This window comes from Paramormyrops kingsleyae, chromosome 11, assembly GCF_048594095.1.
Source record: "Paramormyrops kingsleyae isolate MSU_618 chromosome 11, PKINGS_0.4, whole genome shotgun sequence".
NCBI lineage: Eukaryota > Metazoa > Chordata > Actinopteri > Osteoglossiformes > Mormyridae > Paramormyrops > Paramormyrops kingsleyae.
In genome coordinates this window covers 12,183,653-12,210,594 of record NC_132807.1, presented here as the reverse complement: position 1 = coordinate 12,210,594, position 26,942 = coordinate 12,183,653, and the positions used below count along the sequence as shown (strand labels likewise).

General features: G+C 38.7%; 2 protein-coding genes across 3 annotated transcripts; one reads left to right on the top strand and one right to left on the bottom strand.

The window, feature by feature from the left end:
- The first annotated feature begins 1,271 nt into the window (after window positions 1–1,271).
- Window positions 1,272–5,271, top strand: LOC111840419 (Bet1 golgi vesicular membrane trafficking protein-like). Its single transcript, XM_023805218.2, has 4 exons — window positions 1,272–1,418; window positions 1,835–1,920; window positions 2,162–2,218; window positions 3,738–5,271. Exons 1-4 carry the CDS (start codon window positions 1,349–1,351, stop codon window positions 3,903–3,905), a joined length of 381 nt encoding a protein of 126 aa, XP_023660986.2. The 5' UTR covers window positions 1,272–1,348; the 3' UTR covers window positions 3,906–5,271.
- A 4,327-nt stretch (window positions 5,272–9,598) lies between these two features.
- LOC111840434 (D(4) dopamine receptor-like) lies at window positions 9,599–17,576 on the bottom strand. Of its 2 annotated transcripts, XM_023805245.2 has the most exons (5): window positions 16,910–17,576; window positions 15,659–15,771; window positions 14,982–15,526; window positions 10,995–11,051; window positions 9,599–10,539 (listed from the first exon to the last, which is right to left on the bottom strand). In XM_023805245.2, exons 1-5 carry the CDS (start codon window positions 17,150–17,152, stop codon window positions 10,472–10,474), a joined length of 1,026 nt encoding a protein of 341 aa, XP_023661013.2. In that variant the 5' UTR covers window positions 17,153–17,576; the 3' UTR covers window positions 9,599–10,471. The 2 variants fall into 2 exon arrangements, with proteins under 2 accessions (XP_023661013.2, XP_023661004.2); XM_023805236.2 differs by having other exon boundaries at window positions 9,599–11,051.
- Between the last annotated feature and the right edge of the window lie 9,366 nt (window positions 17,577–26,942).

Below are 26,942 nucleotides of genomic sequence, written 5' to 3'. Positions count from 1 at the left end.
CACTTTGAGTTGCATGGGAAATGGGTGAAATGGCTTGAGGAAAAACGTGATAGCCTAGGCGATAGGTAGACAAACAGGCAGATGGACGTAAGTAATAATGTGCTGAAAGTATAGCTTACTTTCTGTACCTAAATCAAAAGTAAAACACACACAACATGTGTTTAGATCTATTTTTTTCATGAAATGACTGGGGTATTAATGCACTTCCAAGGTAGATTGACAACAGGAGCTATACGTTCAGGCCCTTTGTATGTTCATTGACAATTCATTAGGGTTGGTGTGGGCAGGTCGTACAGGATCTATGTACAGAAGAACTAAATGACCTGATCACAATAGATGTTTTGTATGATGTGCCAAATTAAGTTTGTCAAACACTAGATATGGAAATGGACAGAATCTAATCATGTGCTATCATATAGGTGAGGACCATGCACCAATATAGCGTGTTGCCACACCCATCACATGGGTGAGAACCTGAGGGCAGGCTTGTGGTGTTACCTCAGCACCAATAGACCAGTGCCAATCCTGCCACCAACCCCCAAGTTATTCCCGGTAAGTTGGAGGACCTCCTTATAGGACTGGATGTAGATTAACATCATACCCAGGATGAAGCAATTGCAGGTGAAGGGCTTTGCTCAAGGGCCCAATGGAGTAGAATTACTTTGGGCATCCATGGGATTTGAACCAGCAACCTTCTAGTTACTAGCACAGATCCCTAGCCTCAGAGGCACCACTTCACCCTATCATATACTGTGTATGGAAATGTGTAGGACAGGCAAGTATAGAAAATGAATGGTTGTAGGGGTGTAGTTAGAGGTGAATGGATATGGGGCTTAGTTTTTACTGGGGGTGATGGCAAACATAACTATTCATAACTTAAGCCAATAAAATCCACATTTATTTGTGGGGGCTAGAAAACATTTTAGGGGGCTGAAATAGGCCTAATGACACTGATGGATGGATGGATCAAAACATATATTGTAATTATAAACTGGGAGAGGGTAGCAGCTACAGTAATTTGTTGAGAGATATTAAAAAAACATAATTTGCTGCTAAATACTTATGTAGTGTCTTAGACAATGCATTTAAAAGGGCATTTTTTATATGTTGAATAATAATAATAATTATTATTATTATTACTATTATTATTATATGTTGTAAGACACCCGCGACGAATGGATGGATCAATACGCTTGTCCTGTGCAGGGTCGTGAGGGTCCGGAGTGTGTTACAGAAGCCGAGGTGGCAAGTCAGGGAATTAACCCAGGATAGGGCGCCAACCCAACACAGGGATGGATGGATGATTCAGTCTCCGGAACACCAGGGGGCAGTGTGAGCGTTTGGGTTTATGTGTTGTAGTATAAACGAAGGAGGAAAAAAACTGCACGTCAACAAAAACATGGCTGACTGGAATAGAGGTATTCAGCGCCACGTAGTCCACTTTATAATGTCTGTTATTACTTTTACCTGTATGTTTTTAAATGTCAAACACAATATCATCAAAGAATACATGTTTATATGAATCTGGATTGTGTTGAGGTGTTCGCAAGTGGTTCTCATTGTGTTATTAGCTTGCTTGATAAAAAGTAGAAATCGGGATAGTTTTTCTTAATATATGTGAATGTGTCCTGGATGTGTTGGTAATTCGTGTATTTTACTATGCGGATTCACGGTAAAGATATATTTTAGAAAAGCGGAGCTGCCGCGCTAGTCTTGTGTCGTCGTTAATGGGTGTTTGATAAATTATTGATAAATGCATGAAAATAACCTCTTTCGTGCCGTTGTCATCTTGGAAAATCACGATAATCCAGTAATCCCTCCGGTACGTTACCAGGTCATGGCGCCGTGGATGATATGATGGACGCAGAAAACAAGCTTTTGGCGGAGAACCTGTCTTCAAAAGTCTCCAGACTGAAATCCGTACGACACATTTAATTTTAAATTTTAATAGTCCCATAACCTGTACTTTTGAACAGATATTTTGAATGTATAATCTGTCCCGGTGCTGTCACCTAAAATGCATATATATATATATATATATATATATATATATATATATATATATATATATATATATATGTGTATATATATGTATGTGTATGTATATATATATGTATATATATGTATGTGTATATACGTTTCCTTTCTTTTTCTCATTTAGCTAGCATATGATATTGACAAAGAAGCAGAAGAGCAGAATTCATATTTGGATGGCATGGTAAGTTAAGGAAATTAGGATCAATGGTATATCTTCCAATTAGTATCTATTGTATGATTGATTTGTGAGTTCTGTTCGATTACAATTAGGGCTGTCGCTGTTGATTATATCAATAATCCAATAATCAACCGATTAATCTGACGATTCATCAAGTAATTGTTTCAGTATAATATAGTATAACTTAATATACGTAATATATTGCATTTGGCATGAAGCAGGAACCAACAAACCATTACAGGGTCACACTTATGGTCAGTTTAGGCACTACAGTTCATTAAGTTTCATGTTTCTGGACAGTGGAAGGAAAGCCACGCTCACATGGGGGGGGGGGACATGCCATAGCCCCACACACGACGTACCATCCTTGGTACTTGACTTGCACAGTGTGCATTGTTAATAACTGCATGCGCATGAAATGCCACGTTGATTTCACATCGCAAGGACCATGATAGTCTGCTGGGTTCTAACCATGAATAAGTTTCACTAAAACATTTTGGGTCAGTCATATGAAACAAAAAGATTTGCAATTTTAATGATGGTGTTCAATATTATCTAGTATATGTTTTTAAAAAGGTCTAAAGTTGACCACTTTTGCATGAGCTCTCCAGGACGATCCTAATCATCATCGTCCTTGCTGTTTGATTCACTCATAGACCGTTTCACCCGTTTGTGAGAAATTAAACAAAAATGAGTGAAGAGGAGAAAAGTGAACTAGAAATGGTCACAAAAAAGACCATTCCGCTGTATGGAAATATTTTGTATTTCATAGACATGACATTGAACAAAGGCAAGCGATTTGTCTGCACTGCTTTGTATCTGTTTGGCACAACTAATGGCAATACCACCAACTTATTTGACAGACCTTGTTGGTAGATAAGTTTTGTATGGATGTATAGTTGATTTTCAACTCTTATATCGCAGAAACTTGAAATATCATTCAGCCCTGTTCAAAACACACAGTATGTTCACAAAAAATTATTAATATTATATTTCTTATATACACCGTATTATGCAAGATGATGTGACTAAGCTACATGGCTAACCTTTGTTTTAGTAGTGATTATTTTGATATAGACAAATCGTGGAAAGTAAATTTAGCAAAATGATTTAAAGTCAAAGTGATGATGAAGACAGGCTAGGCTGCTCCGAGAGACTAAATGACACTTATTTGTGGCTAACCTCACATTACTGAGTCCATCAAACCTGAATGTGTTCTTTAACAAGTATTTGCATTGCAGTCATGCTGTAGTGACGTGAATATATATGTATCATAAGTTATGCTCTGCAATACTGACAGATGACTGCACATTCACTCACATTTAATGTGAAGTGTTTCCAAACAACTGATGGTTTTTGCTCTTTATTTTCATTTGTCTCCCTTCCACCATATTGCTGAATGATCGAGAAGGAAAATTATAATCCATGCTTTTTAATAATTGAGTAATGGTGACCGCTCTGATTGCAATTGGATTCCACACTAATCAGTTTAAGACGGGCTTTCCTTCCTTTTTCTTGAAAGGACTCCAACTTCCTGAGTGCTACTGGGCTCCTGACAGGAAGTGTGAAGAGGTTCTCCACTATGGTTCGATCTGGCAGGGACAACCGCAAGATCCTCTGTTATGTTTCTGTGGGACTGGTGCTGGTCTTCTTCCTGCTTTACTACCTGGTCATGAGGTCCCAGGCTTAAACAAAGGAAAACAGGAAAGAACTGTGCTTCATTCCATTGCATACACAGGGCTATTTAATTTCTAGATGATATGAGAAGTGCCCTTCTCAGTGTATACTTGTCTTTCATTAAAGTTCTATTTATGACTGAGAAATTGCATTCGACCCTCAGGAACAATGCCCAGTGTGAATAAGAAGATTTTAGTTCACTGAGGATTTCAGTTTTTTTTTTTTTTTTTTACTGAGTTCGGAGAAATTCATGCTGAATGCCGAGAAGGACTTGGCTTCTTCTCAGGCTGCTGAACTCTGACTTGCATAGTAGGAAAGGGTTGAGTCCAGCTGGTGTGAAGTGCCCCCTTTAATTGTGCTTATTGAAGCGTCTTGCCAGTGGAATGCATGTTAAATCACCAGCAGTCCGGAGGGGGTGCTTGTCCATCAAAACCTGGTTGTGATATTTTAATATGCAGTCAGCAGGAGAGAACAGGGAGGATAGAGGCTGGTGCAGATCAGTCAGGGTGTTTAATGTGGGAATGAATAACATGATTCTGTATAGATTATTGTATAATATATCTATATTTTTATAAGTCCCAGACACTGTATATATATATGACCATTTTAAATCATATTGCATTTCAGAATTTAGGGATTTCAGCTATTTAAATATATACCTGAATCTGCAGAATGTTTCTGATATTTGATATATAGGACCAGTTTGCTTTCATTTATTTCTTTTCATTTCCTACAAACTACAGATGTTGGAATTGTCTGTGCTTCAAAATTCGAAGGTCATGTAGCATGAAGGAGGGATCAGAGGCAGGCTTGTGCTCTGTCTCTGTTCTTGTCCTCAGTTTCTGGAGAGTAAAATATTTCACTTTTCACTCCCACTCTTTTTGCACAATGCCTTGTGACTATTTATTTGATTGTGGCCATTAAGGTTATGGAAAAATGCGGGAAGCGGAAAGCATTATGTTTAGCATCAATTTTCCATGTTGTGGTTTTTTGTTAAATAATTTTGATTCTTTCCTTTAACTGTCACTCATGCCAAACCAGCTTATTGATTTTCATAACTTTCTTGTGAGATCCATGTTCACTACTAATGGTACAGTAAGACAGTTTGTTGTATTAAACTATAAAACCACCATCTGTGTGCTTTCATCCTAGGTTAATTTTAGCTGATGGTGGAGTTTTGGTTCACTTTAGGATTAAAATACAATCATTGTGAGTAACCTAGAGCCTAATTTATTACATCTTTTATTTACAGATTATTTGATGGGTTTGTACCTTTGTTCCATTTTCGCTAAAAAGTACAAAGGATTTTTCTTCTACCTGTAAATATATGAGCACTTGACCAATAACTGTGGAATAAAACATAAAATCTGTACGGCTAACCCTACATGCTTTGTCTACCTCGCCGCTGAATACGCTTAAGTACATTCACGTGTATGTTGACTGGGCATAATGGAATGCCATTGGGTTGAAAACCCTCAGAATTAGCACATCAGATGTCTTAAGTACCTATCACGTGTTTTATGCACAACTGCGATGTAGTATTTCGGATAATCCATTTGTGTCAGTATCAGCTTGTGCGGTAGGGATGGGAATTGCGGCTTTTTTAGTGACCCAAACATGTACCAATAAGAGCCAGGTCTTTTGGCTGCCAAACAGTCCTTCATTTAGTACAATTTCTTGCTTTTATTATTAAGGCTGGCATCCGTCCCTAATAACACGGGATCTTCCCTTATTGGAATGCTCTGTGCTGTGTTATACGGGACTGGTGGCAACTCTTTCTAAAATTCGGCCAGAATTAGCCATGTTGAACGCTGTAAATTACCGTTTCGCTACAGACAATAAACATGGTGTATCTGGTCTCTATGCATAAATGCATGTTACTGTATGGCATTGTGATGTCCATACTTTAAAAAAAATACAGTCGACTCTTGAACAACACGTATTTCGACAGTGGGGGCCACTTTTACACGGAATTTATTTTCATTAAATACATTGGATTTTTTTTTTTGTTTTATGCAGTGTGCGTTATAAATGCATAAAGCATGAATTGGCATATTTTTATACTTTCATTAACATAAATACAGTATATATTACACAAATCTTACTTAAAAAATGTTAAAATGTTATTTTGGCTTTTTTGTTTCCAATCAAGACCCATGAAGATTTGGTCATTTTGCATGTTATGTGTCAAACTGTGTGAACGGTATATATAGCCCATAAAATGCACGCGGATTGTTTTAAAATAGGTGAGGTCTACGGTAGCAAGGTAAGTGTATTTATATGGCACATTTCAGATGCAGAGTGCTTTACAAAGGCAGAAGAGCACATTTAAATAATATACATTAGAATCACATTTAAAATACAACAATAATAATACTGCAATTATATATAAAAAAAGCACACTAAGCTAATTAGATGAGCATTATACTACCACTGCACAAACTGGTGTTACCTCGAATGAGTATAAAAAAACAGTCCTGAAGAATTTGTAGCCTTTTCTTCAGGGCAATGTTATTTCTGAGCAGGGGACCTCTGCTTACCCAGCAGGCTGCCCAATGGGCAACTTGGAAAAATCCTGAAAATGGATCACTGCATTGAGCGAAGTCAAGTGTGAAGCGAATGCTGAAGCTGACAGCTGAGGCAGCCAGAGACGATCTGTAACATCCACTGCACATGTGCCTGGCTGGTTGTGACTGCTTATATGGTTTTCACACACATTTATATAAATGTATGAAAATATTGTGTAAGTGGGGAGTTAACACTAAAGTTTCATGTAGCATGTATGGTTTGATGTGACTGACCGTTAGTTGGTTTTCCTGGGGGGAGGGGCAGCACAGCCCACATGACAGGCTACACCATGAGTAGGATGCCAATCTAGCACAGGAAACACACACCATGGGCAATTCACAGATGCCAGGGAGCCTAACTGCATGTCTTTGGGTTGGTGGCGGAGACCAGAGTAGCTGAAGGAGCTCTTCATGGTGGAATGTGTAAACGTCATAGACACAAAGCGTAACTGGCATCCAAGCCAACAGGCTGGAGATGTGAGGCAGTGTTTCCCGGCGTCTTGGAATCTTCCTGCCCTCTCAGGAGATCCCCGTAAATCCCAGATGGCTTCCCACAGCACTGGTGTCACCAGCAGTTCTGGGGTTACTGCCATCATGAGCACCAGCTTGTGTCATAGTGTAATAGGTTATATACTGTTGTTAATTTTAGGTAACCTTTCCTGTTTGGTTCAATAAAAACATGGTTGACATAATGAATAAATTCTGTCATCTCTCTGATCACTGACACTGATCTTTCTGAAGTGTCTGTCCCGGTGTCCATCACTTTCATATCATGGTCATATTTATCTAGGTATTTTCAGCCCTTCCAGAGGAAAATATTTATTGATATTACCAAGAACAGATGGGGACCTGTAGACATCCTCATAATGAAAGGTTGGCAAGACAATTCGACAGCTGCCCCCATGTAAATTATTTTTCATTTCAATCACCTGGGGACCTGATGTAGTCAGCTTGTGAGAGATACAGATACAGCATTTTGTAGTCACCTCACACAGAAGCCACTGAGTTTTATATATCACTGAGTCTCAGCAAAGTCACATGCTGTTAGATTTAAGGTGATGTCATGAAAGCTTTTTTTTCTCACGAGACTTGAGTGAGAGCAGATATTGTTATGGAGAAAAAGCTACAGTTTAGGCCATCCATCATCTGTAAATAGAGTAGAATAATGATGTGCTTATGATTATTTAATGCCTGGAGCTCCTAGCGGCTGATGGCTGAGCAGATGCTGTTCAGATCCTGATTCATATTGTGTTGCCATCTTTGCATTCTTACCCTGCCATAAGGGCTTTTCTGCATGTGACCCCCTGTTGACCTCCACATCTTCACAGCATTCTAATATACTTCCGTAATGTGCCATTACAGGGCTTGTGTAATAATCAAGCTGGTGTGTTGGTACACCACATGTTGTCCTTGTCCTTACTCTAATAATTGTATCCTAAGTTGACATTTATCTTTAAGGTCACTGCTCAGGTTCTATTAGAAGCCTTTGACCCTGTACTAGATAAGAGGCAGGGAAAATTAATTAATTAAATCACAAAGAAAATACTACGCCACTTAAGAGCAGCTCCAAACATCATTGCTTAGCTATTCTATCCATGTTCTTTTCTAAAAGCCAGTGCTCTTGAGATACCACTGGTATCTATGCGCATATGACTCATCCATGGCATCCTTGCGGTGAGAGTAAATGAAGTGAATGTCCAATTTCTATCATGGTGCTTTGATGGGGAAAATACAAGGGGAAATGACAGGCAGTCTAATCTGATCAGGAAATAATGCATTTGTAGATGTGGCTCTTCAGCTGTGGAGTTACTTGGAGGACATGAGCAATTGGCAGGACAGCTTATTGCCGTCAAAGGCAGTTTAGCAATGAGTGTCTCACAAATGTTTTAATCATCCTCTGGGTTTGACCAGGTAATAACTGTAGTGATTTTAGCCTGATGATATTCTAACTGAAGATGTATAAGCCTGATGATTTTCTAAACTCATACACTGTATAATACCACTGATAAACCTTCCTTATGATACTTTAAGTGTCAGAAAGTCCAGTGAGATTCTTATTATGATCTCACTGAATTTACAGAGTAAAGGGCACTTTAATTACATTTGAATAAACTATTATTGAAATATTGCTGGCTTTCCAACAGAAGACATGTTAAAGTAGGGTTTTATCCTGCATATTCTCTAAGGTACATGAGGCCAAACCATTTTAACTTAAATTAAAAGATGTCAGACTTTCTTTGATGTAGTTACAGTACTTCTGTATTTCACAACATGTAAATCCCCACAATGCAATTGCTCATACCTGTAATGTAGAATAGTGAGGTCTGATAGGAGAATCGATATTTTAACCCCCTCATTTTGATTACTCTTCCATCAAGGGATATTTGAAACAAATTTTTTAAAATGCTCATTATCAGGGTACCTCATAGAGTAGTATTACCGCCTCACATCTCCAGGCTCACATCTGCTGTTTCTGGGGTTTCCATGTCCTGGTAAGCAGGTACTCGGGTCTCCTCACACAGTCCAAATACCTGTTTTCAGCATATATGCCATCCCTAAATTGTCCATTGTGTGTGTTGGGTGGGGGGCAGATATATATTGCATTGTGGGGACCAAATGTGATAAAAACCTGTAATTTTAACGTTATGGGGACATTTATTCAGTCCCCAATGGACTATTTTTTACTGATTTAATATACATTAATATAAATTTTAAATAATTTCATAAAAATCTGTGAAAGCAATAAAAAAAGGGAAAATCTTTTTTTGGTTCCTTATTATTAAACTTAGGTCTGGTTAGAGTTTTCCCAAAAGAAATGAATGGAGAGTCCCCACAAAGATATAATTACAAACCTGTGTGCGCGCATGTGTGTGTGCGTGCCCTGTAATGGACTGGCATCTCTTTCAGGATGTACCCCAGCTTTGTGCCCTGTAATGGACTGGCATCTCTTTCAGGATGTACCCCAGCTTTGTGCCCTGTAATGGACTGGCATCTCTTTCAGGATGTACCCCAGCTTTGTGCCGTGTAATGGATTGGCATCTCTTTCAGGATGTACCCCAGCTTTGTGCCCTGTGCTGCCCGGGAGAGACTTCAGGCCCCCTTTAATTATGGAATTCAAAATAACACATGAAACTAGCACTTTAAATATTTACGAATTTAATTTTTTCCCCCCTTCTTACTTTTTGTAACATTTCATGTTTGTCATATTACACAACGCTCTAAATGGTACAATAAATGATCACAGATTGCTTATAGATGAACATTTTGTAACAGTTTGTGCATCCAAGAAGGTTTTTAAAGGCTACTACTTGTGAGACCTCACTGGTGCTCGCTTTGGTACCAGCATCAGGACAGAATCATTCCATTTTCCTTTGTCTTGTAGCATTATTTCCAACCGCTAAGGACTCCTCAAAGTTCCCTACACATTTCTTGCAGCAAAGACATGTAAGTATAAAAGCAAAGTATAAAATATACCAATTTCCAATAACATCTGTGCAGACAAAAATAGTACATGTGCATTATTTGCAGATCTAATAAAGGAAGCAACGTCACAGCAAAGTTATATTCACTCACCCAGGAATGCAGTATTAGCACCTTGCTGGGATCAGTACTCTAGCAATGCCATTACTCAGATTACTGCCATTATAATGGTAAAATACAGTATATTCATCTGAACAAGACTAGCAGGTCATTCAATGTATGAGCTGGTTGGTTGATGTTTTCTTGTGTAAGTCTTATATCGGCATAAGATGCTCTAAGTCTAAGCCAATATCTGATTCCTTACACTGTGATGTATAAAAATTTTATCTACACAACAAACATGATTAATTAATTATTTACACTCTGGTCCTTAAGCAGCAGTTGGCTGAATTCTATACAACCTTTTTCTTTTGACTAAGCTAACAAATGCCAGGGATCATTCTGATTTGACAATCATTTTTTTAAAGGAAACTGACCAGACTGCAGTGGTGCACATCCAAGATTTAGGAGACTTTAACTGACACACAAACTCCTAAATGTTAAGATATTCTTGTTTCTGGTTTTTGTCAAGCTTGCAAGCCAGACTATCTGCAAAGAGATCTAGAAAGACATAATAATACATCATGATTAATTACCTTTACGGTCTTTAAATTTCCAGCAGTGCTGGTAATACATTTTAAACTCTGTCTTTTTCAGAAGAAAAAACAGGAACAAATTCCAGAGACAGGTAGCTGCTAAAAGTAGCCAGACATTTGTCTTTTGCAGGTAAATTACCTAAATTAAACTGAAAAAGAAAATACACAAAATTAACTAAATTAATAAAGATTGCTGACATGATGGATGTACATGTATCCATAAGCAACCGTGGTTAAGGCCATTTTGTCATGCAAGATGATTTCGATACAGAGGTTAGCAACAACTGTGCAGAAATCTGTGGAATAATTTTCTGAACTCGGTATTGAACACAGTGTAGATGATAGGGTTGAGGGCACTATTGACGTAGCCCAACCAGGTGACGGTGCTCATCAGATAGGGCGAGATGTAACAGGACTCACAGATGACACGCATGGTGTGGACCACGAAAAATGGAGTCCAACAGAAGAGGAATACACCTAAAACCAGAGAGGGAAAGACCGGTGACTAGAAGGTTCCAGAAGAAGCTTGAGTTCAGCATGAATTAGCAGCTATGATAGAAGTATTTGATAACAGTGCTCTGCTCAGCTACCCTTAGTTACATGGCAAATTAGTTATGTAGTATTAATCCAAACAATTTTATGATTGTGAATTGTATCTTACAGTGTTTCTAATCTCTAGACACATACAGATGGAAAACGAAACACACGAAATGGACCACAATCATAGATGAATGTAGAGTAGATGTATAACCTTCTCTTACAATGACCATGCCTTAGTGAATAATTTAGAACTTTTAATGGGGTATCTATAAATACCTACTTGACAGATTGAGATACAGAATAGCTGATATTTCAGCCAGTTCTGGGTCCTTGTTTGAAACTGATATATGTAAGGGATAATGTACAGGCAGCCGGTAGTTATCGCAGAAATAAGCCCCGACAGTGTGATCAGGACCCGACGCGAAGCGGAGGGTCTTGTATCACACTGAAGGGGCTTATTTCGCTATAACTATCGGCTGCCTGTACATTATCCCGCTTATTACACGGCTACTTGCCACATAAGGAAAAAAACTGGACATGAATATGAATTTGAAACATTTTATTGGCATATTTGTTTTAAATTAACATTTTTAAATGGTAATCTTTGTTTTGGCGCGGAGGGATTTTAAACATACAAGTAGTACCGGCTATGCGTTATTACTTTGGAGCGGTTATTATTTGAAAAGAACGAACCTGCAAATGTCTCAACTGACCAATCAGAATCAAGCATTCCAGAGAGCCGTGTAATAAGAAGTTTTAAAATGTTTATGCTTTAAAAGCAGCTGATTTGGCCTTGCTGAGGTTACAGAAAAGTGCTGACAGGAACAATGGTGTCCTCATCATCAGACTCATGAGAGGGAATGATACATAATGATGAGTGACGATTGTGGTGGAAGGGGAGCATGGAGGTTCATAGAGCAGCACTGCTGTCTCACACCTCCGGGGGGAGCTCTGCATCCTACCTCTGCTCTTTAGCTGCAGGTTTGCATGTTCTCCCAATGTCATACGGCTTTCCACACCCAGTCCAAATACTTACTGGTGCCCTGTGATGTACTGGCATTCCATCCATGGTCAGCCCCAGCCTTATACTCTACGCTGCCTGAGATAGGTTCCAGGCTCCCCTATGACCCTGATCAGCATAACTGGTGAGAATATAGATGTATGTTTCAGCAAAAGCTTTGTTTGTACAGGGACGTCTCCCACAGCACAGAAGAATAACTGTTTTCCGTTAAACCAACTATCTGTGAGACACAAAGTCTCCCCCACAGCCTGGCTTGCTGAATTTTCCTTCTGTTTGTTTAGATCTATAAATATCATGGATAAAAACATTTAAACACTTTTGATAGCTTTCACTTAAAGGGGCCCTAATATGATAACTGATAGCTTTCACTTAAAGGGGCCCTATTATGATAACTGATAGCTTTCACTTAAAGGGGCCCTATTATGATAACTGATAATTTTCACTTAATGGGGCCCTATTATGATAACTGATAACTTTCACTTAATGGGGCCCTATTATGATAACTGATAGCTTACACTTAAAGGGGCCCTATTATGATAACTGATATGATAACTGATAGCTTTCACTTAAAGGGGCCCTATTATGATAACTGATATAACTGATAACTTTCACTTAAAGGGGCCCCATTTCTGGTTTCTCATTTAGTCCTTTAGTGTGTTATATAGCTTTATGTGCATGTTTACGGTCTGCAGAGTCCCAAAGTACCTGCCAAAGGGAGTAACTTTGTCATACGGATCTGTCCCATACGGTTTGGCTACTGTCTTGAATGTTTTCCACTTGTGAATAATCTTTGTCGCTGTAGAATGATTGACTTCAAATTGTTGAGAAATGGCCTTATAACCCTTCACAGATTGATGGGCAGCATCATCTTTAAGATTTCTGCTGATGTCTTTCCTCCTTGGCATTGTGTTTACACACACCCGACTGCTCCAGACCAGCAAACTGCCAAAACTTCTGCTTCCATAGAGGTGGTCACACTTGCTGATGATCAATTAATCAAGTGCATTTGATTAACAGCCCCTGGCAGCTACTTACCCTCTCAATCCCTATGGAAGCAGTAAGAATGTACTCAGTTTTTCACACCCTGCTTCTCCATTTTTGGCTTTTTGTTAAATAAATAATAACATGGTGTAATCTGTCATATTTTGTTGTTTATTTGAGGTTGTATTTATCTCATTTTAAGACCTGTTAGGGACCAGATGATTCTTTATTATGTCCTGATATATAAAACTTTAGAATTGAAAGAGGGTGTACTTTCTTTTTAACGTGACTGTTCAAATGAGCTGTATTCAGTATCAATTATTGAATGACCATTTTTTTCTGGCAAGGGGCACTTCAGGGGGGGTACCAGTTCTTTTATTTTTTTCGTAACAAATCCCATTAATGGGGTTAGTCTACCCTTATAAGGAAGCTGGTAATGGATTACACTTAAAGGTTTTGCAGACACGTCCATTTTGTGGAATCAGGCTAAAACAGTCTGAATTCCTTTCTGAATGAAAACATCTTGAGATTTGAAGAGTTGTTCCATTTTCCTCACAGGATAAAGGCACTGAATGATAAATATTGGATCATGTGCGATCCCGGACGCTGGCCTTCCACGCCACTCTTGCGGTTTCACCTCACTGCACTGTTTGGAAATGTCTCTCACAGGGCAATACTGTGCAACCGTGCCATACATTTATCTGACAGGCAAATCATACCTTCAACACTGGAATGAATTCAAGTTCCCACTTTTCTCTCTGTTGTTTAAAATACGGAGAAGGTGCAATTTGAAAGGTAATAAAAGATAAGCTTGGTCTTCGCTTTGAATGGGGCAACGTGACGAAGTGATGTGCAAACTGACCTGTCGCTTTGGCTGTTTGCTGAGTTACACACAGACCTGTATAAGCTGGGACACAAACTCACTTGTGACCTTGTAAAATAATGGTCTCCCAGATTCTAGTACAGGTACCAAACTTATCTGTTGGCAAACTTCAAAAATGGCAGGATAACTCTACACTCCAAAGCTACCAATGTTAAAATGTCGATTGCATATACAACTCCCCTAAAATGTTTTAAAATGAAACTACTCTCAAGCCCTAATTGCACTCATTGCCCAGATAAGGCACTTGGTACAACAATACATATGTTCTGGTTGTGCATTACAATCAGAAGCTTCTGGCATGAGATATGTTCTATAATATCCACACTACTTAATAAGAACATACAACCCAACCCCTGCCTCAGCCTTCTTAATGACGATTCACAGCTACCGCTCACACCTACTCAGCGTAGACTGCTCCTCTGCAGAACTCACTGCAGCAAAAAAGTTGTATTAAGATTTTGGTTCTACCCTAATCTACCTCTAACACAATATTGGTTAACTGCTTATCAGTATATCACTTCAATTGAGTTTACAACTGCACGCCTTAACAAGGCCAAACCCAAAACCATCCAGGCTTGGTCTTGGATGACTCGGTCCATTCAAGACTTTGGAAAACAAAAGATCCATGGTTAAATTTAGAGGTCTGGTATAAGAGACTCTCTTTTTCATTTAATTTGATGTAATGAGGGGAATGCTTTGCATGTGTTCGTAATCTCAATCTGTAACAGCTCTCTGTAATCAATTATGGTCACTGTCTGCTTCTTTTATAATCTTTGTGTCGTACTGTACTGTGTGATCCGTATGTTCATGATAAGTTGTAAGTGTAAAATTTCCTGTATCTTCTAATAAAAAAATGTCAACTATAAAAAAATGTCAATTGCACGCTTACAGCGCATTTGCTGTGATTAAAACAGCTGTTCACAGCTCGGCTGTCTTCTGCAACTAACAGCAGGAAGCTAACTCACGTGTGGCTGCAACTCACCCACGACGACGGGAAGAACCTTCATGGCCTTGCGTTCCCTGCCATTAATCTTGGCTCTCCTCTGTCTAGAAGACGTCCCATACATTATGCCCTGGTAGGCCACCGTGTGGACAGGACTCTCCTTGTACTCTGGGGGGACGGGACAGTCTGGAGGGGGACAGTGGTCCAGTTTCTCCAGCTTCTCCATGGGAGCAGGAAGTGAGGCCAGCGGGGTGGCCTGCTGCAGCTTGCGGCACATATGGACACTGCTCCGTAGCTTAGCCTTGCGGGTCTCCTCCCACCGTCGCAGGCCCCGGAACATTCCGCAGTAGAGCAGCAGCATGATGGGGCACGGGATGAAGAAGGAGCACACGGAGGAGTACACCACATAATTATCATCTTCCAGCTTGCACTCGGAGGGATCCCTGTGAGGGACGTTGTTGATCCCGAAAAGGACGGGGGATGCTACCGCTAAGGCTAGTATCCAGGTGGCAGCGAGAAGGATAGCTTGTCTTTGGTCTATATGCTTCCGGTTGTAGTTCAGAGGAACAGACACGGCAATAAACCTGCCAGAAGAGAGTTTTAGGCAGAACAACCCTGTGGATACCTTTTGCATGTAAATTATGTGTCATTACACATGTAATGTCAATTAGCACTACTGCTTAATGAGTCCAGTAAGCCAAAAATGAGTGAGATACCTGTCAATGCTGATTGCACACAAGTTGAATATTGAAGCTGTGCACAACATCACATCCATGGTCATCAGACCATCACAGAAGATCATGCTCAGGGTCCACACACCACCGAGGAACTGGAGAGAGTTTGAAAATTCATCTTTAAGCTTGAATCCCAAGTCTCCAGGCAGATTTGCAGTAATATGGTTGAACCACATACCATGTGTATAAAAATCTGGCTTTGGTGAGCTCTTTGTGTATATGTCAGCATGGTTGTGTGCATGTTCCTATCTATATTTGTTAATGTTTTCACAAGCAATAATAGTCCATTAAAAGGGTGCATATTACGTATTATTCTTTGTGCTTTTGAAAAAAAGATTCACTGTTAGGCTTGGACAAGGTGCCATAATTTTTTACAAGATGGATCTCATTGTGGCAGGACAGGAGTAACAACTTAAAACTTCAAGATTTGCACTATGCAGATTCACTCCAGCACTACTCTTAGAAAGATATTTGCACTCATGAATGTTAAGACATTACTAACTTCAGGAACCAGAAGCTTGATATCACTGTAGAGCTAAAAGCATCCTTCTGGAAGAGGTTTAACACTACTTAAGAGACAAATGTTCTGTAGTACGTTACTTACATTTAACAATCAAATATGGTGCTTTGCCGTAGTTGTGTTGTATTAAGATATAACCAATACCGTAAACTGTACACAGTATAAAACCATTTCAAGTAAAATTGCTAGCATGGTCGCCAGATAACGAAACATTATTATAAGTAAACCATAACAAATCATAATCATAATAAAATCATTTTTAAAAGTTTCGCAATTGATAAGTGGTTATTGGAAAGAAAAAAAAATTGGAAGACAAAATAAGGTTGTCATCATGTCTGACTGGCAAATCTATAATATGACTAAAATAAATTTTAACTTGTACAAAGCAAAACAAACGTGAACACCCTTCAATACAGCAAGCTTAAGTTACTTTTTTTACTTGACGCATAACTTGTGTGGCATATTAAATCTTAAAATGTAAAACACACGAGACATGCTGAATGACATTCTATAATAAAATAACTAGCAAAATCCACGGGACGTTGAGAATCAGAACATAGAAAATAAAAGTAGATTACAAAACATAGCCTACATATAATACTGTGCACATAACTATAGACAATAGTGGCTTATATTTCCAGTCCTTAAGATCGATTTCGACTCCTGTCACCTATACCCTAGTGGTTATAAAACAAAGCTTTATAATCACTTACCTCAGCGTACACATACAACGGCAAAACCAATACCGCCAATAGCAAATCTGCAACTGCCAAACTGACAATGAAGTAGTTTGTAGTTGTTTTTAAAGCTTTTTCTGTGTATACGCTAATGCATACTAGTAAATTGCCACAAATTATAAGGATTATCAGCAGTATCCCGCTGATCAGAGCTGGAAAATTGTGGTCAGTGTGCGGATCTTGGATGGTCTGGTTGGTAGCGGTCAGATTAGGTGGCATGACGGCCGGGAGCAGTCCTATCACCGGGAGGAGATCCGCAGACCCCTTCTGCAACTCGTATGTCCGACGTCTTGTAATAGAGTTTCATATAGGAATTTTGTTCAGCGTCATGACAGTATGATTTTATCATTTGGCGCAGCCGATTGACAGACCCCCGTCACTTTTCATTTCTGTTTACATTCAATTTCAGGAGCACGGTATTGAAATCAAGCGCATCACTATATTAACCAAATTAACCAAAGCACGTATAGTTTTACTAAACCAGTTCGCTATAAAAAAAAATATTGAAACGTCAATTTGAATGAGTTTGAAACTATTTAAACGCAATAACGAAAGAATTTTTGAATAAATGTTAATTTTCGCACAATACTTATCTTAGCACAATACATGTCTTCTTTCTTGCGTAATGAAGGAAAACCTTAAGTCAACAGCACTAGTTCAAAAAAGACCGAGGGAGGGAGAGGAGCCAGTGATGTAATTGGAACACCAAACCCAAGAAAATATCGATGCACTAGAAACTGTATATGAAAGTGTGTCATCAGTTTAGAGAAATCTAGGCAAACTATAGCGCGATGAAAAATGTTAAAATTACACCGTTAATTATAATTCAGACCAAGCCAAAGAAATAAGATGCTTCAAATAGATATACATATATACATAATTATTCATACATAGTACCAAAGTTGGATTCAGGGAAATGATTAAACTATTTCATATAATTATACAATTAAAAATGTTATAGTATATAACGAACAGTGCCAAAAAATGGCCTCATGTCTCTGTGTACTGTATCTGGTTCACAAACCCACAGAAGAAGCAATAATTACAATCTGCACTAAATAAGAATTTGCAGTTCCACTAGCCAAAGCGCAAAAGTAGTTAAAAAATATACTGTCATAATGCAATTCAGTTGGTTTATAAGATGATATTGAGTCCTATCTTCAAGTGGGTGTGATTAATTAATTTCAGCTGATATAGTGAGAACTGATTCAAAAAATTATTTGTAACACAGCTACACTATTGTTCTTGGAGGTTTTCCATAAAATGACAAAAATGGATTGTCCATTTTCTTTCTGCATGCCCAAGAACCTGAAAATTCAGTCCTAACACAAGCTTTACAGATATTATTTTCTTGCAAGTAAGTCAATCTAAATCTCATCAAAGGTAAACACCACCAATAAGCTGATACCTGGTTCTTTCAAGAAGATGAAGGATTTTCAAGATGATGTACTCAAATATAATGAAGTTTGTATCATGTGTATAACATTTTGAATGAGATGTGCTCATTGAAGAACTGAACCTCTATGTATTTCAGGCCAAGCCTATTGGTCATCATATGCTCAATAAAGACTAATTATAGTGCTTTGTAGGTATAGAGACGCGTGACACGAGCACAATCCACAGTCAGTGGCTGATCATGAAAGATCAGCCAATTCCTGCAAACTCGTTTCAGATTTACCTACATGTCATCAGCCAGCCTGGTGCAGCTGGTGTCATTTATTAAATTTGCTCTCCCATTTTTATGGGAACCATATCCAAAATTCCAGCATCTCTGTGTGCTCAAGAACCAGCAGATACATCTCCAGCCTCCTGCCAGTGATTCAAAACATAATAGTGGAAGAGGATTTAGTGTTTATTTTATTAGTTTTCATCCACTAGGTACACAGTAATGACATTAAAGTGACAGAACTGCATTTAGATGGGATGAAAAAACATCACCCTTCCTTGAATATGTCTCTGCAATACTTTATTTGGAAAAGGTAAGTATGTGCATGTCATGTGTGCTTTGACTTGATGACATACGTTAAGCCACTTGGGGTAGTTAGGCCAACATGACTGAAGACTTAAGAATTTCTTATACTTAAGGCCGCAGCTTAGGACTTATAGTTGAGTCCATTTTTATACTTTATAATAATGATAGATTACCTTCTTTGTGAACTCCATTGCTAATGATGGAGGAGGCTGTAAATTTATTGCATAAATGGTTATACTACAACCTATTTTTGGTCCTTTAAGTGATAGGTCTGGCATGGTTAGGAGATTCCAGTTGTCAAAAACAGTCAAGATTTATTAAAAGATATATTATAGTTATCAGAAATGTTCCAGAAAAATTACAAAAGGCCTTTATTTTGGTCACTTTGCAGTAGGAGATAGAGTAGAACTTCATAATACCGCTAATGCATGGCTTCTCTGTTTTTGCCAGCTTCAGAACGAGTAGCATCAGAGTAACATACTGACGTGTCCTTATCCTTAAGTGACAGGAGTAATGGTTGGCATTGATGTCAAAATCGTGTTGGGTGTAGTTGTAGCTTGCTGGGGGGAGGGGGGGGGCAGTGGAGAATCATACTTCTGAGCTAGCCAGCATTTATTTCTTCTCTTCTTCTGCTACCATTCTGCAATAATTATCTCGACATCTCAAGAACACGAAGATTGCGATAATGCCATAATTATCTCATATTGAGATGATGAAGCTCCTTTTCTCTAGATGATGACGTAGTTTAGCAGCGTGACAGTGTAAGCCTTTTGCCAGGGGTGCTGATAGAGATTTTGGGCCCCATGTCAGCATATCATATTGGGCCCTCAATCCAGACTAATCCAGTTATGTTCCAATTTTTTTAGGACCCATTTTGATCATTTCCGGAGCTGTTTTGTACATGTTTCAGAAACATAAATAAGCACCACTTATCATATGGAGCCCCTGAAGGGACCTGTGCAAAAAAATTAAATGCTCTTCCTTTCGTGTGTGCGTGACTTACTTTCGCTTTCGCACAACATAATTTTGCGAGTGAGCTTTTGGGGGCTCCGTGGTATCACAGCATACAGCTGTGGAAAAAAATAAGAGATCGCAGCACATTTTTGTTTCACTCATTTCTACATTTATGGGTGTGTGTCTGTGAATAATATACACTATATTGTATTAGGAGTATTAGGATACCCCTCCAAATCATTGAATTCAGGTGTTCCAATCACTTCCACAGCCACAACTATGAATTGCTTCTACAAACATTTACAAAAGAATGGGTTGCTCTCAGGAGCTCAGTGAATTCAAGCGTGGTACCGTGGTAGGATGCCATTACAGTGGTGTAAAGCACGCTGCCACTGAAATCTAGAGTGTTGGAGACGTGTTCTCTGGAGTGACAAATCATGCTTCTCTGTCTGGCAATCCGATAGACGATCCGATGGATCTGACTGCATTGTGTCAAGTGTAAAGTTTGGTGGAGGGGGGATTATGGTGTGGGGTTGTTTTTCAGGGGTTGGGCTTAGACTGCTGCCCCTGTGATCCGACCTCGGATAAGCGGTGAATGATGGATGGATGGATGGATAGATGGATGGGCTTGGTCCCTTAGTTCCAGTGAAAGGAACTCTTAATGCTGCAGCAGTCGAAGCCATTTTGGACAATTTCATGCTCCTAACTTTGTGGGAACAGTTTGGGGATGGCCCCTTCCTGTTCCAACATGACTGCGCACCAGTGCACAAAGCAAGGTCCATAATGACATGGATGAGTGAGTCTGATGTGGAGGAACTTGACTGGCCTGGACAGAGCCCTGACCTCAACCCGATAGAACACCTTTGGGATGAATTAGAGCGGAGACTGTGAGCCAGGCCTTCTCATCCAACATCAGTGCCTGACCTCACAAAGAATCCTGGAAGAATGGTCAAAAATCCCCATAAACACACTGCTAAACCTTGTGGACAGCCTTCCCAGAAGAGCTGAAGCTGTTATAGCTGCAAAGGGTGGGCCAACTCCATATAAAGCCTATGTATTAAGAATGGGATTTGTTTAATAATATAAAGTGATCTCTTACTTTTTTCTGCGGCTGTAAATGCTAAAGTTTAAAACCTTCACTCTGATTACAAATCAGTCCAGGGATGAGCAGCAAAAGAAAAACAAAATAGTAACTATTCTTTGACAAACAAATACATTTGTTTCTCACCAGTTGACCAGGCAACTGTGGTGACAAAAGCCCCACGTCCCCCCTGTTGTGTTCTCTGTCTTTCTGTATAGTAGCAGGATGGGATATCAGCATTCGGCCTTTGCTGAGCATCCTCCTGAAATATTAATATGGAAAAATCGTCCGCAAGAGTTTTAACACATTCTCTGGAGGGGCAAAGAATGTTAAATTGAATGGGCTAAATGATTAAAATGCTGCCTTTCAAAGGAACCTGCTATTCTTGTATTCATAGGAGATATGTGTGTGATCACTGTAGACTCAGATCATGTTGCAAGTGATTAAATAATATTTACCGTAATTAATTTATTTATTATTTAGCAATTCAAGGCAGTATAGTTATATTATTAAGTCTTTGAACTGCTGTTCCTGCCTTTATATCACACTTATACTTGATGGGACATAAACCCATTAGAATTCACAACACTACACAATATGATCACTTATTAACAAACATATTTGTAGTTTGTATTAGATTTAATCGTTTCATTCATCCTTCTATCCTCATTCAGCTTCTCTTCATGAGGGATGTGATTGATTAATACGTGTTTTTGTAACATAAGAACACCATGTTGTAATAACAACACGTATCCAAAATACAAAGTTGACACATAAAACCAGCACACATGGGATAAAACATTGTCAACATAATTTTTTCAATACTGATCTCAGTACCTTACAAAGTATAACAAACTATAGATGCCTTAATAATGCCGTGCAAAGGATCCTTAATTCTTACACCAACCATTATAAGGCATTATAAAGTTATCTATAGTGTAGTATTAGATGACAGCTTCATTGGAGCTTATGAAGTATTATGATCAACACCTTAATGCATTATGACTGTCAATGGATGATGCTGTAATGCTAATTCTTATACAGACCATTATAATGCAATATAGATGACAGGTTTCAGTAAAGTTCTTATTTACCGAATAAAAATGTAATACTCTATGCTCCATATACATCTGTCTTTTCTTCACGAATGCAAATGTTCATGGATGGAAATGTCTACATATCAGTTCCTTTGTATCGATTTTTAAACTAATTCCTTTTGACGTGGGCATGCTCAACAATAAAACCATGATAATGACAATAAAACGCACAATCGGTGGCAATTAATGCCTGTTGAGGAAGTGTCTATTGGTTGGGTCATGGAAAGAAAGTACACAAGAAAGACATGCACACCAGTCAGAAAAACCATTACCAAATAGACATAATGACAAGTTCAAATAAGCCTGGCTGTAAACCCATCTGTCAGGGTAGGGGGTGGGGTGTGGTGATGTAGACATTATTCAGGGATGAGTGTCTCAGGAGGTCAATGAAGACAAGATATTTAAAGGCTGACTTCAGGCAAGGGGTTGCAAAACTATTCTGGAGTCTCTTTTGCCACTATCATCTCCTGTCCAAGGTGAGTAGAATTGAACCTTAAATCTTGTTTTGATAAAATACCCATATTTCTGTGAGACAGAGAGGCTGAGAAATATAATCAAACCCAAAAAAATACTGGAACTGAAAGGTACGCCATGTTTTCCTGTCTGGTGCTATAACCTTTCAGCGCTAAGACATTTTCTCTTCCAGGCCTTCACCATGGTCCAGCTCATTAATCTAGGCCACTTGCTGCTCTTCACAACTATTTTTGTTCACTACTCAACCGCACTTCCTGTCCTGGAGAGGTGGGTGTATCTCCTGCATTAAAAATACTTACATATGCAGTAGATATGGTGTGACTATAAAAAACTCTACCTGATTGATTTAGGTTTGTTCACTGCGTGGTTGCTCTGATTTGGCTATTTCAAACGTTCTCTCTCTCTGTCCTCTTTTTACCCTAGGGAAGACCCAGTTAACTTTATTCTTCGAAAATCTATATCTGGTCTTGTATACCTTATATGTTTTCTTCTGAATATTTCATTATTACTGATGAATTATTATTTCATGCTTTAACAATCCAGTTTTCAAATATTGATCCTATATCCACCAGTCCATCTTAGAACTGCTTTCCCAATACAGACTCATGGGAGCCTATCTAAAGCTGCAAGGGCACACACACACACTTACACACACACACATTTACATACACATTTACTTACACACACACCCACACACACACACACGCACATAAGAACACACTATAGGAAACTGAGACACATCAGTTAACTTCGCTGCATGTTATTTTCTTTAAATCAACACATAGACAGAGTGGGGTTTCCCTGGGCACATAAAGCAGCAATTCCACCCACTAAACCATTATGCCAACCCATTTATCCAGAATCGACAATGAAGCATTCACTTTTTCCTTTATTCCTCTGAGTCATTCTGTAGTTATTATTTTTTCTCTTACAGGAAAAAAAACCCTATAAAATCCTTATCATTGCTGTTTCTTTTCCTTATCTTTCAACCTTTCTTTTGCTCTCTTTTCCAGTGAATAGCTACTATTCATCTGGATGGTTGTTACCAAATAAATGGAGCTTGGTGTTATTTCTCATATGGCTTTACTCCATTTCTTTTCACCTGGCGTCCTATTATTGAACATGTTCCTCTTTGTCCTTCTGGTCTTTATCTTAATAAGCACTTGCTTAGAATCCATAAATCCTTGTTCTGCTGCCCTCTCCTTGTAAGTCCACTTATCGCTACCGGTTACCTACATCTGCAATATCCCCACCTCAGTGAGGAGGATGTAAGGGGGATCGCCAGAAGCTTTGCTGACCAGCTCAACTCTCCTCTTGTGGGGGACGATGTGGATGCCCTTCTGGAGGACACTGCAAGGTACAAACACACCATTGATTATGAGTTTGTTTCTCTTATTTAAGATGCTACAATGCATGATGTTTTTCAATATGCACTACTGTATATTCTAAGTAGGGAGTCAAAGAAAACTGAAATTAAAGCTATCTAACTGGGTTGTAAGTTCAGAAAAAATAAGCACAATTTAACATTGCAATATATTTAAATGGACAGTAACACAACTTTCTTTCTGTTCTCCAAAAAGTTACTGATATCATATTGGATGGCTAAAAGAACACTGCTGCCCAAACCTCTCTTCAGGGGCACCCCAGTTGATGTCTCTATCCATTACATCTCACCAGGAACTCATATAATTGATTAATTTAATTACCGTAGTAAAATTAGTCAATGAGGTATTGATTAGCCAAACATGGTGTGCTAGTGGTTGATTCAATTCATATATCGGTGTATTGGCTGGTTTTTACAAACACTGGGGTGACTTTAGCAGAGGTTTTGAAATGGCAAAGCTGACACAATTCGCCAGACATAATATCATAGTTTTACACCAACATGAAGATCATTTAGACATATTTTTCTTTGACTGCAGAGTACAGTATATTCCAGAATGTTTACTGAAGCAGATACCATGATGTCCTGTATCAGGGGATTCTAAAACTGATCCTTACAGCTGGTACATTCGAATTGAAGAAATATGGGACGACATACACATTTTTGTATACAAACACATACACATTTTTGTATACAAAAATGTGTACAAAAATAACAAACATATGGGACTAATCTCTGAATAGATTAAGTAAAATATTTTTTATGGGGGACCAAGACAAAAATGTCTGAAATGTTATATAACGATCCCTGCTTTTGCTGTTCTAGGCTATCTAGACACTCAGGACTGCAGATCAGGCAACTGGGAGACATTGAATTCTCCAACAGATATGGGGAGTACCTGAAATCTAAAGCCAAGATCAGCACCATCTGTTCCTTCCTGCACCGAATGCAGAGCGTTAGAAAAAGGTAGATCTCCCTTATCGAAGAAATACCTTCCGTCCGAGATGAGACTGAATTCCTTACCAGAGATCTCAGGAACCAAGGTACCCTTAGGTATATTACCAGTACTGGGTAGCCATGTTGTGTTCCAGTCCACTTTAGACAAGTCCATGTCAAGACCATATCTTTAACAAATTGAATCTGAGTGAAGATCATTTCTAACAAGGGGGAGAGAAGAGACTGATTCCATGACCAGACCTTGGTACCCGAGTCCAAGTCCAGAAAACACAAGTTCAACTGTAAACCATATATCTGAGTTCAAAAACTATAAATTGAAGACTAAACAAATACCTGAAATATTTACATTTATTTAAATAACATCAATATTTATTTAAAAATTTAGAAATAATTATTGTCAACTAAGAAATAAAATATATGTCAAGCACAAATGAAAGCTCCACTAAATGCTGTAGTACAGGAACAGTAAACTGCCATCCAGTTAACTGTGGCCCCTCTGAACAGTATGACGTGCTGAAATGACATTATATACGTGTGGAAAAGGGATTAATAATAGTTAGATGGATGATTCTGTGTATAAATCAGCAGAAGCAATCATATGTTTCCCTGACCGTCTGTACTGATTCTCTCCCCACAGCGGCATGGGAGGGGACACAGACAGAGTGAAGGAGCTTTTAAGCCAGTACACCTGCCCCGCTGGATACCAGTTGCCGGCTGACTTGTAACCATGGCGATGTTCAGTGAGCCCAGAAGGAAAGAAACAACTGAGGATGCTGTGGGATCAGAGACTTCCATGTAAAGACCCTAAAAAGAATGGAGTGGATAGTCAGTTTGATTATTTTACATTATTTTACTTTATCTACACTGTGTGATTCTGTTAATTAACTTTAGAATTATAATATAGCCTTTCAAAATATTTAGGGGCATTAATAGCAATTAGTATAAAGATCCTAGCAATTGGTTTTTCGAAATATGTTTGTAAATAAGCTATTGAAGAATGTGTAATTTTGCCATCATGTTGCTATGGTTTAATCAGCTGACATCGTTCATCACAACACAGTGCAGATTCTCAACTTCACATTTTCATTGTGAATTCTCGATCAATGGTATGAACACTGATTCGAGAGTTCCGCTCTGTACGAGCTCTGGTTGTGCTTTCTTTACTGGCTTCATAGTATATTAGTCTTGATGGTTTCAATAAAGTTTATTTAAATTTAAACTCTACTGAATGCTGTAGTACTGGTAATTGTTGTAAATGATAAAAGTTTATAAAAATAAAAATGCTTATAAAAGTTTAGATGCATGCAAGTATTTTCTTTTTTGATCACAAAATGGCCTACGATGTCATCAACTTACTGTAGATTTGAAGGCCTTTGATGTTGTCCCCCACAAACGGCTCTTGCTTAAGCTCAAAGCTGCAGGGATTTTAGGAACTGTAGCAGCTTCGATCGAAAACTGGTTAACAAACAGGAAGCAGCGTGTAGTTATTAGAGGGACAATGTCACAGTGGGCCTGCGTTCATAGTGGGGTACCGCAGGGTTCAATTTTAGGATCACTGTTGTTCCTAATTTACATTAATGATATTCAGAACACGAAAATGGCAACAAATCGATTTGACTACAAAATGAAATATAATTTTAATAAATTGTGTAAAAAACCCATACATACACTCACCTAAAGGATTATTAGGAACGCCTGTTCAATTTCTCATTAATGCAATTATCTAATCAACCAATCACATGGCAGTTGCTTCAATGCATTTAGGGGTGTGCAGGTGTACACTCACCTAAAGGATTATTAGGAACACCATACTAATACGGTGTTTGACCCCCTTTCGCCTTCAGAACTGCCTTAATTCTACGTGGCATTGATTCAACAAGGTGCTGAAAGCATTCTTTAGAAATGTTGGCCCATATTGATAGGATAGCATCTTGCAGTTGATGGAGATTTGTGTGATGCATATCATATCATACATATAAATACTGTGATGCAGTGCCCTTACAAAAAGTTCTCTTACAGTGCAGTGAATATGGGTACCCTCACAATTGAAAAGGTTGTCCTTATGATATGCCCTCTATGCCACCCCTACA

Excerpts from the sequence above, each read along its gene's own strand:
- LOC111840419 (XM_023805218.2), top strand. The coding sequence starts at position 1,349 with ATGTGTTGTAGTATAAACGAAGGAGGAAAAAAACTGCACGTCAACAAA. Across the intron at positions 1,419-1,834 it reads CATGGCTGACTGGAATAGAG|GTCATGGCGCCGTGGATGAT; the intron begins GTATTCAGCGCC and ends GTACGTTACCAG. Across the intron at positions 1,921-2,161 it reads AAGTCTCCAGACTGAAATCC|CTAGCATATGATATTGACAA; the intron begins GTACGACACATT and ends TTTCTCATTTAG.
- LOC111840434 (XM_023805236.2), bottom strand. The coding sequence starts at position 17,152 with ATGCCACCTAATCTGACCGCTACCAACCAGACCATCCAAGATCCGCAC. Across the intron at positions 15,772-16,909 it reads CGTTGTATGTGTACGCTGAG|TTCCTCGGTGGTGTGTGGAC; the intron begins GTAAGTGATTAT and ends AACTCTCTCCAG. Across the intron at positions 11,052-14,981 it reads GGTTCTTCCCGTCGTCGTGG|GTGTATTCCTCTTCTGTTGG; the intron begins GTGAGTTGCAGC and ends CTCTGGTTTTAG.